The sequence below is a fragment of the Cheilinus undulatus genome, linkage group 17 (genome assembly GCF_018320785.1).
Source record: "Cheilinus undulatus linkage group 17, ASM1832078v1, whole genome shotgun sequence".
NCBI lineage: Eukaryota > Metazoa > Chordata > Actinopteri > Labriformes > Labridae > Cheilinus > Cheilinus undulatus.
The window spans coordinates 22,128,859-22,142,737 of NC_054881.1; the positions used below are offsets into that span (position 1 = coordinate 22,128,859).

The 13,879-nt window shown below is 38.6% G+C and overlaps 1 protein-coding gene across 1 annotated transcript in view; it reads right to left on the reverse strand.

Annotated features, from left to right (window-relative positions):
- The window catches only part of jak2a (Janus kinase 2a), a 53,300-nt gene that overhangs the window by 21,635 nt on the left and 17,786 nt on the right, over positions 1-13,879 (reverse strand). The window contains exons 2-9 of the mRNA XM_041810078.1: positions 12,649-12,925; positions 6,689-6,812; positions 6,454-6,574; positions 4,277-4,422; positions 1,651-1,945; positions 1,347-1,466; positions 407-564; positions 195-306 (exon numbers count right to left, since the gene is read on the reverse strand). Of these exons, the coding sequence (XP_041666012.1) occupies positions 195-306; positions 407-564; positions 1,347-1,466; positions 1,651-1,945; positions 4,277-4,422; positions 6,454-6,574; positions 6,689-6,812; positions 12,649-12,901 (1,329 nt within the window). The 5' untranslated portion in view covers positions 12,902-12,925. The remainder of the gene's footprint in view (positions 1-194; positions 307-406; positions 565-1,346; positions 1,467-1,650; positions 1,946-4,276; positions 4,423-6,453; positions 6,575-6,688; positions 6,813-12,648; positions 12,926-13,879) is intronic.

Sequence of the window (13,879 nt, forward strand, 5' to 3'; positions counted from 1 at the left end):
ACTTATGTACCCCTTCATTTGTTTAAAATATGGGTAAAGGATCATCTTTAATCATTTAAAGGGACTATGAATACCTAAGTTCTAGCATATAAGTAGAGACAAAATGTTGCAAGCTGAAGACTGTAATTATCAGTGTGTCAATAAACAGAGATTATGTTTTTCATATTAATGATAACCCAATATAAAGCTCTCACCCCCACCACAAAGGACATGAAGAATTTGTCATAGTCCCTGGGGCTGCAGCGGAGGATGTAGAGGCCTTGGTGGTTACCAGATCGACGCAGCTTACTAATCGTGAACTCCATACTGCGATCAAACAGACAGAATCTGTCATTTTAAGTTCTGTGGTTTTAGGAACATGCTTCAATGTGTGACATATTCAACCGTGCATGTGTGTGTTACTCACGACACAGGGCCATGGCAGTAGCTCTGAATGCATTCCAGGAGCCTTGGTGGAGCCACTTCTTTACATAGGTAATGATGGGCATCTGCAACAAGTCTGTAATACCCATCCACTAGTGACACAAATGACAAGGCCTCTGAGAGGGAATGAAACTCCAGCTCCTTTGTGGTCAGAGACACAGACATGCAATGAGATAAAATTAAATATTTAGTACCATTACCAAGTTGCAAAATCAGTCTAAAGCATGAGCACTCAGGCTATTTATTCATGCAGATTAAATGAAACATAAGAGACCAGACTTTAATCAGATAATACAGTTAAATTGTCCTCCAACTTTAATGTTTTTTTAAGCAGCTGAAAATGGTTGGTTCTGTTTTTTGGACTCTCACAAGTATGTTTTTATTAAAACTAAGAATGTGTGGGATTAGATGGCTAATCAGTTCCCTTGCTAATCAGTACCAGAATAACTTGTCAGTTAAATTTGATTTTTGTTTTTTTATCAAGAAAGCACGATGCAGGACAAATGTGCCTTAAGCTATAACACAGCAAACTGCCAGAGTCTGGGGTTTGTAGCTCCTGTAACTAGATCTGCTCTCCCTGCCCTTCTGCCCAGATGTAAACCAGCACAGGGGATGGCCTTAATCTGGTAAGAGAAGTGCAGGTTAACCCACATATAGGCTGTTTGCAACCACGTGATCATGCATGCTCCAGGAAGTGGGGGACAGCCATTAGGACTGAATGGGAACAAAGGAAATTTACATAACAGCTCTAAATGGACATCTTACAGATGATTCACAGGATATTCTGGGAGATTCCATCTAACTAACAGTGGCATTAGCTGCTGGGAAAATGCCTTAATAAAACATTCTAAATGTCAACAAAGCAGATTAGAGAGCAGAACTGAGCTTTTAGTTTACAGAAAAGAGTCCAGTGTTTACAGTACCAGGGTCTTGTTGTCCTGTCTGGTCAATGTTACAATGCGACTCTCCACTGAGCCCTCCTTATTGGCCTGTTTGATGCTGATGTCAATCACCTCTGGGAAGTCACAGTATGTCTGCAGCTCCTGCAGACATAAAAGGAACAAATCAGTGGTCTGCATTAATACCGGAGAAGAAAAGCCTGCATGCACAAGCCCTCTGGTTGTTATAGCCAATTTAAAACAGCTCCTACAGCTCCATCTATTGGATAGAAAACAGACACCACACTGTGGCAGAATGAATTTCTGTGGCAGCATGAACCCATCTCACCTCCTCTGCTCCCTCCTCCTTTTTTCCTTTTGACCACTGGATGCCCTTGTTGCCCATGACGACGATGGTGACCTCCCGTGCAGACAGGTCGGTGACTTGGAAGCGCTCAGCATAGAGAGATGGCAGCAGCATCTCCAGGCTCATCAGATATTTTAGTTTGAGGTTAGACACTGTGGCTTTACATTCGCTGAACTGCTGAATGAATCTAATGAAGCGGTACCGGATCCTCTTCCGAGTCAAGATGTTGTACTCACGGATGCGGTTTTGCATGCACCTGGGCAGGAAGGACTTGTAGCTATGATTGAGGAAAGGTAGAGTACAGAATGAGAAGAAAAGAGTAAGAGGGAATGAATTACATAACAGCAAAGACGGAGAGCACAAGATTTAAAACAATGACGGCTTCATATAAATCTATCCAGTGAACCTGCAGGGTTCATCTCTGGAGAATAACTCAATAACAATCAAGTCTACAAGTATAACAGGTACTGAAGACACCTTATCAATAGAAAATTATCTTACATAGAAACACGCATGCTTCTGTTGCATGAACAAACATTATCAAACTATCTCTGCTCTGTTTGCTCATGTACAAACTGAACTACATGAGCACCAGTAAAACATTCAGTTTTTCATGTCAGTAGAAAGAAACATAAAGCACATATGTTAGACCAAACTGTCTAAAAATGAATCAAAGGTGAGTTGAAGTCGCTTGTATGGTTTTAATTGCTTGTATAAAAAAGCTAGCAATTGTAAATTAAGAAATACTCTGACATAGGGTTATGTCAGTATGTTGTACGGGTAAGTTACCTGTATGTAATGTACCTAGCCTGGGTCCTGATATGTGAAAATAATGGAAACGACTCTTTTACACTACATACATTAGCAACCTATCTCAGGCATGGACTCCACACCAAAAAAAAATCACCAGATTGTCTGTGCAACTGCACATCTGAAAGCAAACGACCCAGTCTGTGCTGCTAATTTTTTTCGGGACATTTTCCTGCCAGCCCCCTTGTGAAATACTGTCAAAAGATAAATAAAAATACTGTTCATTACTAGTGAGTCGAATGGAGTAATCATGTTTACACTGAAAAAATGGGAAGGACTAAGTGTCACAGCCCCATAGGTTGTTTGTAGATGGCGTAATGTCACAGTTAAGAATTCCAGAAAGTGATTTCTGCATGAACAAGTGTTATTAAAATACCAAAGTGTTTTTGTCCTTTTGGTCATGCCAGACATTCAAACTGCAGTAAAAAAAACCCCTCAAACTTATTTTTCTATTAAATTACTTTCAAATACCTTTGGGTCCCAAAAGTAAACTGTAAATCCAGACACACACAAATCAAGTTAACTTTGCTCGATTATATGTACTTATTACTAGGTTTTATCAAATCATGTTTATATGCAGGGTGAAGGAAACCATTTAACTGTTGTTTCAAGTGAAGTCAACTGAAAGTTAAACAAGTAACATCTCAGGGTTAACCTGCCAGTTTGCTGATTCGCACCACAGTCCAGTAGGGGGAGGTAACCAGGTAAAATCAACATTCAGACAAGCAGAAAAGGAGGAAGAAATTTAACAGTCTGAGCTATCTGAGCCCCTCTATAAAAATGTATTTTTTTAAGTAAGAGCTGTTAAACGGAGCAAGGAATTTTTATCGAAGCTTTTTCAAACACCTTAGATATATTTTGGATGCTTACATGACTTTACACAGAGAAACAAAATTATTTCGAAAGAAGCAAAAACTACCATGGCCAAAATTAATAGCCCCCTTTAGAACTGGCTTTTTGTTGAGCCATAGCACAAACTACTAGTGTGCAATGAGGTGTCTGTAATATTCAAAGCTTGTAAAATCAAGTTAAAACTGAGGGTGGCGCAACTTCTGACGTAAATTTGTGTTGTTATGTGTTAGAGAGGAAAATATCAGCTGCAGGGTTTGCAGAGCTAAAACTGGCTTCCGTTGAAAATGTATTTGGATGAAATAAAGTTTGTTTAAAGAAACAATTTTGATGATTTTGAATCCATTCAGAATTGTAGAAAGTAATATTTGCCAGTATAATGTGAATCAATTTTTTTCCAGCACCTTCAAGGTTGGATATCTCAGAGAATCCTACAGGGATGAATGAATGTCCAGATAACCATATATGAGTTGAAATTAGGGTTAAGAGTGCCGAGGTACAGGTGTCTGTGAGTCTGTCATTGTAAACAGTTACTAAAATAACTTGGAGGACATTGAACATGGCGTGTCTTCCTTCCACCACCTTCACATTTTCATTCGGCGAAAATCACTGAGTCAAAACTTTAACATTAACTGTTTGGTGACATTCACACCTCAGGTCTTAATGCTCAATTCTGATCTTTTCTCTGATCTGATATATTTGTTTTTGCCTGTTCACACTGCAGTCAACTTCCAAAAGATCAGATACCTATCTGATTTAGAACCACATACGAAAGTGGCCTGATTCAAAACAGTCAGATTCAATGTGACTTGCGCTGTTCACACTGTCAGAAAAAATCCCATACAAGTCACATGTGAGCAAAAAAATCTGATTCAGGTCACTTTCAACTGCAGTGTGAACGTAGCCAGAATGATCTTTATTGTGTAACCCATGACTCATTGCATCCTACCTGGTATCGCTACAAATGTTCACAGGGGATTGTCCACTCTCTTTGGCAAGCCTCATCATGTCCAGCACCGCCATTCCCAAGCATTCCTCCTGGGCCTCATGGCTCACTGGAATATTAACCCGGCCATTTAGAAAGTCACTTCGCCACTGGAAGAGACATAACAAAAACATAAGATGCTAGATTAACAGAGCCTAAAATAAAAGATGCAATGTGTCTTACTAATAGTAACAATGTGAATTTACATATCTGTACATAGCTCTTTATTTTAGGTAAAAATAAAGATAACCTTATGGGTAAAAATCTGTAAGTTTGTGGTCAAATTGAGTTAACAACCGTCCAACCATCTGTTTTCTTCCAGTTATCAAGGACTTGACTGTAGCAGCAGCAACCCAGACATTTATCTCCCCAGCTACTCCTGGGGGATCCCAAGATGTACTCTGGCTACATGGGTACATTCTTCCAGTGAGTTCTGAGTCTGCCCCCAGGGGTCATCCCAGTGTGACATGCTCTAAAGTCTTCCACAGTAAGGTTGGGAAAAAAAAATCAATACTTTTTCAATACCATGTATTTTTAATGATACAATAGCATTTAATTTTACATTTGATAATATTTAAAGTACAGAAGTTTAAAATAAAGGATCAGGGCAGTCAGTCAGGAAAAGTGCAAAAACATCTTCTCTACCTAGAGAAAGTATTGCCTTTGCTCTTGTTTTCATAGATAAATGTGGCCCAGTTCTGATAAAACTGGAGCCATTGCTACCCTCTCCCAGAACAACTTAATCCTGCCCGTAGCTACCGCCTATTTCCCCTCAAATGATACTGAGATGGATAAGCCTGATGAAAGACATGGGATCTGGTAAAGAGAGAAGGTCCGCACACCAAGGAGCTCCAATATCAGACGTATATTAACAGCAAACTTGGACAAGTCTGAGGAAGAGCGTGCTGGCTCGAAATGTCACTTTATTGCTAATAAACACCTGCTATAGGAGCTCGTTGGTATGCGGACCTTTTCTCTTTGCCTATTACTCCGTTATGGCTCCAGCACCCTATCCACTGATGTGTGTTCCACCTTTGATTTTTCTAAGACATGGGATCTGGACAATCAGTCTGCTTTGCAAGGTTAAATCATAAATAGACAATCGTAAGCTACCTTGCTGTTCATTGTTATTTTATTATTTAGAGCTTTTGGTTTTTTTGAGTCCATCTATTCTATTCTGTAATACTCATATTCTAAAAAAAACTTACAAGTGCTCTAATGTACTGTTACTTTTCCTTTATGAGCACTGCAGGTCATTAATAAAAAAGACAAAAAGATCCTTCTTGTAGGACTTATTTTTCTAGTATGGTATCAAAACAGGTATCGAATATCATTACTTTTTATTTTACCTGTATTGTTTTGAAGTTTAAAGTTTTGGTATTGTGACAACCTTATTCCACAGGCAGGCAGCCTGTAGGCCTTCTGATCCGATGCCTGTACCAACTCAACAGACTCCTTTTAATGTAAAGGAGCAGCGGTTCTACTATGAGATCCCCCTGGATATCCGAGCCTAGCCAGCACCCTAAGGAATCTTGTTTTGACATCTTGTATCCACTATTTCATTCTTTCAGTCATTATGCAACAACAACATGTAGAGCTTTCTTCTCCGTGACCTGATCCACGCAGATTCAACCCTCTCTTTTCCAGGAGTAAACTCCAACACTACTAGCATCAATCTCCCAGTATGACTGTTTGTTGACACTGTTAGCTTGTAGTGTCAGTGTGGAAACAGACATAAAAACAAAGTACAGCAAAGCAGCAGTTATGAACTTCACACAAGTGTGTGGCAAAGAAAAAAGCAGGTACCATTTAAAATCACACAAACATAAACATGTACAGAGACACAGAAAAAAAAAAAACAGACAAGGTCTTTTGACACCACTAAGACCCCACATCCTGTTTTCTTAACTTACACAGCAGAATGACTGACATGTCTGACAGACTGGTAGTCAATCAGAGAGAGGGGGAAGGGGAAACAAGCATCTTTTATCTCCCAAGACCCAACATTTCTGCTTACTGTTAGATTAAAACAAGTACAGTTGGGTATAGAGTTAAAGGGACAGAGGGCTTAAAAAACATACAGCAAAAGAACATGTTAACAAGACTGCTGCTGATACAAAGTTTGAGACATGAAGACTAACCTGGAAAAATTGGTAAGCCATGACACAGTCATCCATCACAGGGCTTTCTCTCCCTTTGGTTATACCACAGCGATGAGCATAAAAGGAATTGCTACTGTTATACCAGCCAGGAAAATAGTATCTGAGCAAGAGAGACCAGAGAGGAACCAATAAGATGAGTATTCTCCAGCTCAAAACAAAACAACAAAAGCCAGCAAATGATTAGATGAGAGTGCACTGAATCATCCCAGTCTACCTGATTCTGAAGTCCAGCTCCTCACTGGAGGGATGGTCCAGTTTGAAGATGTGACTGGGCGGGAACCATGTACGATCACTTTCCCTCATCAGGCCGAATAAAGTGAAGTACACTGGAGCGATACCTGCAAAGAGAGAGTAAAACACAGTCATTGCAGTGATAGGTAAAAAAAAGTCACAAAATTCAGTTCCCAATAATGGATGATGGCTTGGAACCACTTTGGAATAACTGGAAAATATCATGTAGAAAACTGATTTTCAGTTTGAGAATTAATTCAAAGTTCCTGTGAGACTGTCATTCAGCTGCAGACTGTTGTGTTGATTTCAGTGCCCCCTGTGGACAAAGGGGTACCTCCTCTGTGTTTACCAGTTTTGTCCTGTATGTTAAAAAAATGCTTTTTCACCAGAGACTAATGATTCTGACACCAGTTTAGATTATTAAAACAAATACAGAGCTTAGCAAACCAATGGTTCCCAATGTTATTTCTTTGGAGCACCCCTTTCTTGAATCCTTGGACCCTCACAGAAAAACATGAGACATTACTGACAAAGTTAGCATCATTTACTTGTTTTGATTGGTAAATCCTTAAATATTAGGCCTAAACACACTTTCTTACTAAAAGTACATCGTATTAACTATTCATTAAGTGTGTCATGATGTTTTATTTTAATATAAGCTAAGCTAAAAAACAACTTCAGAGCAGACAAACCCGCTTTTGTCTTGTGCATTTAGAACTAGTACTTGTTTACAAGTTACAAGCACTGCTTTTTTTTTAAATCCTTGCAGTTCAAAATGTATGGTTTACAAAGGCTGTTCTGGCAGCATGCAGTCAAAGATCCAGTGAGGAAGTGTTGCTTAGTCTTAATTATGGTATACCCTGAGGACTACATGTCTTAACCTGTACATCGAAAACTGCCATCCTGATAACATAAAATAAGGAAACATATTATTCTTTGTGAATTTTTGCTGAGGAATATGTAAAAAAAAAAAAAACAGCTGTTTCTTCCCTAAATCATTTACCACCCACCTAGCAGTGACTAAAGGAATTGAGAATGATTATAAACCCTAATTCCAAAAAAGTTGGGACTTGCATAAAATGTAAATAAAAATAGCATATAGTTTAAGGGTCAACTGATTTTTGCCTTGGACTGATTTATCAAAAAGATTGTTTTTGTATTAAGTAGTACTTTGGATTTTCCTTGATAACCAAGAAAATTAGCTTTGTGATATCATTTACATATTATATCATAATTGCAATCACAAATCACAGTACTGTCAAATATAATCAAACATTATGGCCAATCATGCAGCACGACCTACAACACTATCTGATTGGCTAGATGTCACATGTGTACATACATTAAAATAAAAAACAAAAATATAATATGTGCATAAGTATTCACAGCCTTTGCTCAATACTTTGTTGAAGGACCTTTGGCTACAGCCTCAAGTCTTTTTGAGGCTGATGCTGCAAGCTTGGCACACCTATTTTTGGGCAGGTTGGATGGGGAATGTCAATGCACAGCCATTTTTTAGATCTGTCCAGAGATGTTCCACCAGTTCCAAGTCTTGGCTCTGGCTGGGCCACTCAAGGACATTCACAGAGTTGTCCCAAAGCTCCTCCTTTGTTATCTTGGCTGTGTGCCTAGGGTCATTGTCCTGCTGGAAGTTGAACCTTTGCCCCAGTACAAGATCCAGAGAAGTCTGGAGCAGGTCACATCAAGGATGTCCCTGTTCATTGCTGCATTCATCTTTCCCTCAACCCTGACTACTCCCCGAGCTCCTGCTGACGAAAAACATCCCCACAGCATGGTGCTGCAACCATCATGCTTCACTGTAGGGACGTTATTGGCAAGGTGATGAGCGGTGCCTAGTTTCCTCCTGACATGATGCTTGGCATTCAGGCCGAAGAGTTCAGTCTTGTTTCATCAGACCAGAGAATTTTGTTTCTTATGGTCTGAGAGTCCATCATGTGCCTTTTTACTGAGGAGTGGTTTCCATCTGGCCATTTTACCATACAGGCCTGATTGGTCGGGCAGCCAGCTCTAGGAAGATTCCTGGTGGTTCCAAACTTCTTCCATTTACAGATGATGGAGCCCACTGGGCTTACTGGGGCCTTCAATGCTGCAGAAATGTTTGTGTACCCTTCCCCAGATCTGTGCCTCGATACAGTCCTGTTTTGGAGGTCTACAGACAATTCCTTTGACTACATGGCTTGGTTTGTGCTCCGACGTACACTGTCAACTATGGGACATTATATAGACAGGTAGACATAGACATTTCTAAATCATATCCAATCAACTGAATTTACCACAGGTGAACTCCAATCAAGTTGTAGAAACATCTGAAGGATGATCAGTGGAAACAGGATGCACCTCAGCTTAATTTCGAGTGTCACTTCAAAGGCAGTGAATTCTTATGTACATGTGATTTTCTTTTCATTTTTTAATAAATATGCAAAAAAAAATGTTAAATTTCTTGATTAAACTATTTTACTTTTGTCAATTCAAATATGTTTTGTTGGTCATCATAAATACATATCAACTCTTAATATTGGTTATAAGTCTCACAAACTACTAATAATTGATATCAGTCCTGGAAAAAAAAACATCATAGTGGTTAAAAATTTCCAAAAAAAATCAAATTCTATACTTTTTACATATTTCATATTGTATCATTGTGTTGTATCCAATCGAATAAAGGTTGAATAAGATTTGCAAATCACTGTATCCTGTTTTTGTTCACATTTCAGACAACATCCCAACTTTTTTGGCATTGGGGTTTAGATTTAGAAATAGTCAACCCTGCTACTGTTAATCTTGGTTCCATGTGTAGCTCATTAGGAGGCATTATGTTTCATTTCATTCTGTTTAATAACGTGAAAAAAATCAACAAAAGGCTTTTGCCGCTTCATCAGACACCTACCCAATAGCAGGAATTAAGGTGTTAAAAATTACTACATAGAAATCTTGTTAGTGAGCTTGTTTTCTTTAATAAGTTATTTACAGTCATCAGTACTCATTTTAGTCAGACCAACCACTTATAAACTCCTAAAAGGAGCTTTAAGCGGCACAACTGAAGCATTTTCATATTATTTCGTTTTTCTTTCCTTGGAAACAAACCGTTGCACACGTACCACTTTGAATATTAGCCTTAAGTCATTTCATTATGTTTTGCCCAGGATTGCTCGTGTAACAGTCATACTCCTCTGCTTTGAATTTGTCTCCCACAATGTCATTCTGTCTCCAAGTTTAGTAAGCCGTTATATCACTCAGGCCAAGTAGGGCTTTAGCAGTGAGAAAGAGTCATTACACAACAGGAAGAACTCACAAGAGTTAAGCAATGGCATGAGGGTGTATAAAAGGAAGTTTGCAAAACCACAACAGGGGTAGTGAAGTTAAAGTAGCAGGGTCAAGCTACGATGGTGGTATGGACTGGAACGTCTCATTATGATTTTTCTCATTATGAACAGGGTGAATGACTGTATTTTCACAGCAAAGAATATAAAATTTATCTTACTATAAGTCATAAAGCTTAACCAAGCTTGATCAGCATCAAGCTTAAATACAAAACAACCTAAAAAGATTTTGAACCAAAGCCATGATGGTCTCTCCCATGCTTTCATTTTTTAATTGTTAAAGGAACAATGGATGATGAAAACTTAGGGGAGCAGTAAAAGAACAAAGCAAACTGAAAGTGAGCAAGGGCAAGGCAAAAACAAAGGAGTGCAAAAAAGCAGAAGATAAAAAAGACAAAGAGAGGGGCCTTCTCCTTATCAACTCGAGAGGGAATGAAGCAAGCCAGCGTGCTGGAGAGAGATAGAGCTGAGGCAAAGAGAAAAACAGAGACACAACAGTTGATAACTTCCTGATTTGAGTTTGCTAGAAAGAGAATGCGTCAAGTCAGTCTGAGTGCAGTACTTCTGTTTTCACAAAATAAACAGACTATCAAACAGAAATGAAACAGTGTCTTAACCTTCAAGTCTTCTGTGTGTAACTACTGGATGTTGGCTGTCAGTGTTTATCTGGTTTGGGCTGATGAAGTTAAAAACAGACCAGGCTCATCTCTAGATACACAGATGGAAAACAAACAAAAATGCCTTTAAGGTTAAATGCCTGCTTTGACAGGCCACTCTTGCATTAGTAGAGTAGTCCTTTCAGCTTTTCATCAGTCCAAGACAATATCCCTTTGTATGATCAGTTAATTAGTGAACAATCTCCTCACATGCACCTCCAACAGGAGCAACATGAACCGTTTTAAGTATTTTAAACAATAAAGCTAAAGCAAGATGGAGGAAAAGCTGATCTTGAATGGTGACATAAATAACCGATTAAATTAAGGGTAATGAATTCTCCAAATACTTCCCTTTGTTAGATAAGACCACCACCATCACTCTGAAACATCAGACCCTGTCAATCCTCTAGTGTTTTACAACAAATCTTTGAAAAACATTGTAATGGAAAGACAATTTTAAGTCTTTGAACTTCCATTAAATGACAAACAGATCTTCATTTTAGGCCATGAAGTTAATTTATAAGAGAGAAACATGTTTTCCCACGTGTGATGGGCATTCTTTGATGTGTGTTTATTTACATCACGTCCTATTTTGTATTTTCTGGGAAATTCTGTTGATTGAAAACAAATCTCAGCCCTTCCAAGGCTGCAAACTATTTAGCCCTTTCCACAAAGATAGCAGCATGCATAAAACTTAAAAAACGTTTTCAAATATGTCCATTTATGGCCCTGTCTATGATCTAAATAGAAAAAATCCTTAGACAAACAATACTCCCATTTTTCTTAGAAACAGCTGTTTACATATGATTTGAAAACATTTCTGATGCCTCACCAGGGAGCTAGGAAAAATACTTGTTAATGGAAATCACAGATTTTTTTTCTTTCTCTTTTAGCTTAAGCATTCTGCTTGAATGCAGTGGGCATTAGATCCATCTCTTCTTCAACACAAAATGAAACCATAAGGGGATGCCTACTTCTGTCAGGCTGTTAACATGTGTAGAAGTAAGTAAAATATTAACATTATTATCCGAAGATAATTAAGATTAGCTACAATGGATATGATGATTTCCTGTTAGGCTGAATACATGGAAATCACAGAATTAAGTAGAGCTATCAAGGAAACAAGTGTGGCCTGTTGCATCAGCCATGCACACGCTATGATGTTAACTCCAAACAGGGAAATCAAAACTACCAGAAACTAGCTCGCTGACCATGGTATTGCTGTGCTCAATAGGCCAGCCAACTGGCCTGACCTGAACCACATAGAGAATCTCTGACACCAGACTCAACAATACAGACGAGCTTAAGGCTGCTATCAGAGCAATCCTGGCTTCATAACACCCCAGCAGTGCCATGGACTGATTGATTGCATAGTGGCAGTAATATGTTTGACTGATGTTCTGTGATATTCTAATAATTTGAGATTGTGGTTAGAGTATACAGTATGAAAGTTTCACTTCTTGGATCAAATCACAGAAAAAAAGGACTTTTCATTTTATTTTCAACATTTTTTGAGATGTACCTGTATATTGTTTCATTATAGTTGGTGCAACCCATAGCTGAGATTAGTAGCTAGTAATCCAAAGTAAACAGATGTATAAAATCTACTAGGGGCTTCTTTACACTGGCCATCTGGCTGACAATCTGTATAACTCAAATAAATATAGCTTATAGAAATGCTCAAGAACTCTTAAAACTCATCTGGTTATGTTGTTTATTTCCTGTTTCTGTGTGTAATGAAAAAAAACTCTGTTACTATTTTTATCTAGCCTGGACTGTTTAGATTTACAGTGAGTCCTTTCTGATTTTCTAATATCTTAATGCATGTGTCTTTGCTTAGCACCATGTAAAGCCTCTCATCGCTGTAATGTTACACAGACATCACATCAGTAAGCTACATTTTATGCGTAGGCAGACATCAGAACTGAAATCTGCTTGTGACTCACCACATGCTTTCGCTGCTCTGATGCACAGTTCCTCTGCTACGTACTCCCCGGCTGGAAACGTGAGAGCACTTTCTGGACTGCTGGCCCCGCCCCCTTCTTTACCCTTCCCTTGAAAGTAAAGGTGGACAGTGAGGCAGACAGCATCTTTTTCCTGCTTGGGTTCAAGTCCAGCAGCAGGGTTGAGATGGCCATTGTGATGGGTTGTTTGACTGGAAAAGGCCGGGTCCATGTCTGTCAGCATGATACAGGCCATGAGATGCTTGAAATTAACATCCAACTGCCGGGAGAGGAAATAGAACAAGAATTAATATAAGTGATTAAGTCCAGCTATTAAGTATGGAAGTCTTGGAGTCACTGATTTGTTTTTTACAGAGGTGGTACAAGATGAGTAAATCTTGAGTTATAAAGTTAAAAGTGTCATGATTCCATCTGTTATATCTAGTTCACACTGATGAAAAAAATCAAAACATTTCTTGTCCTAACAACTGGATTTATTCAAGTTTCTAGTCAAAACTTAAACGTTTGATGAACACATCATGACATTTTATTTAGGCTACATTTTTTTCTTACTGTCATTGAATGCATCATAATGTAAGCAAAGGTCAGCTTGTTAAGTGAGTTAACGGACTTCCAGCAATTCCAACGCAGATTTCAACATTTGATTTATTTTTTAATGGAAGGTGCTCCGAAGTTCATGAGTCAGTTCATGAGTTGCATACTACTCCCACAGTCTGAGTTTCTTTTTCGTTAAGGAAACAGTCTAAGGTAGACCCCTGAATTTTGGTTTAATTTGATTCATAATGTTGATGTGTTTCAACTAATGAATTGATTAGCCTACTGCTAAAGTGCTCCTTGGGCCTGCAGGCAAGAGAGTAGAGGAGAGATAAAGGGAGGCTTCCTCCTCCCTGACATGTTTCCTTACATCTCTGGTTGACCTATGGATTTGTTAATTTCTGAGTTTTGATTGGCTGGTGTTTGTGACATGGCACAAGACTCATCCTAACAACTTTATCTTTCACAAGATTAATTTACCATCTTTATCTAAACGGTTATCCTCTACTTTACAATGGAGAAACAGTCCAAATCCCAGAGAGGGATGTAATGTTATCAATTAAAACCCAGTTTTACATTCTGAAAATGGAGAACACAATAAAACAGTATAAACAAAGGGAATATGGGAATCACGTCTTCAAAGTAAGACACTTTAATAAAACATACACAGCTGTGGTAT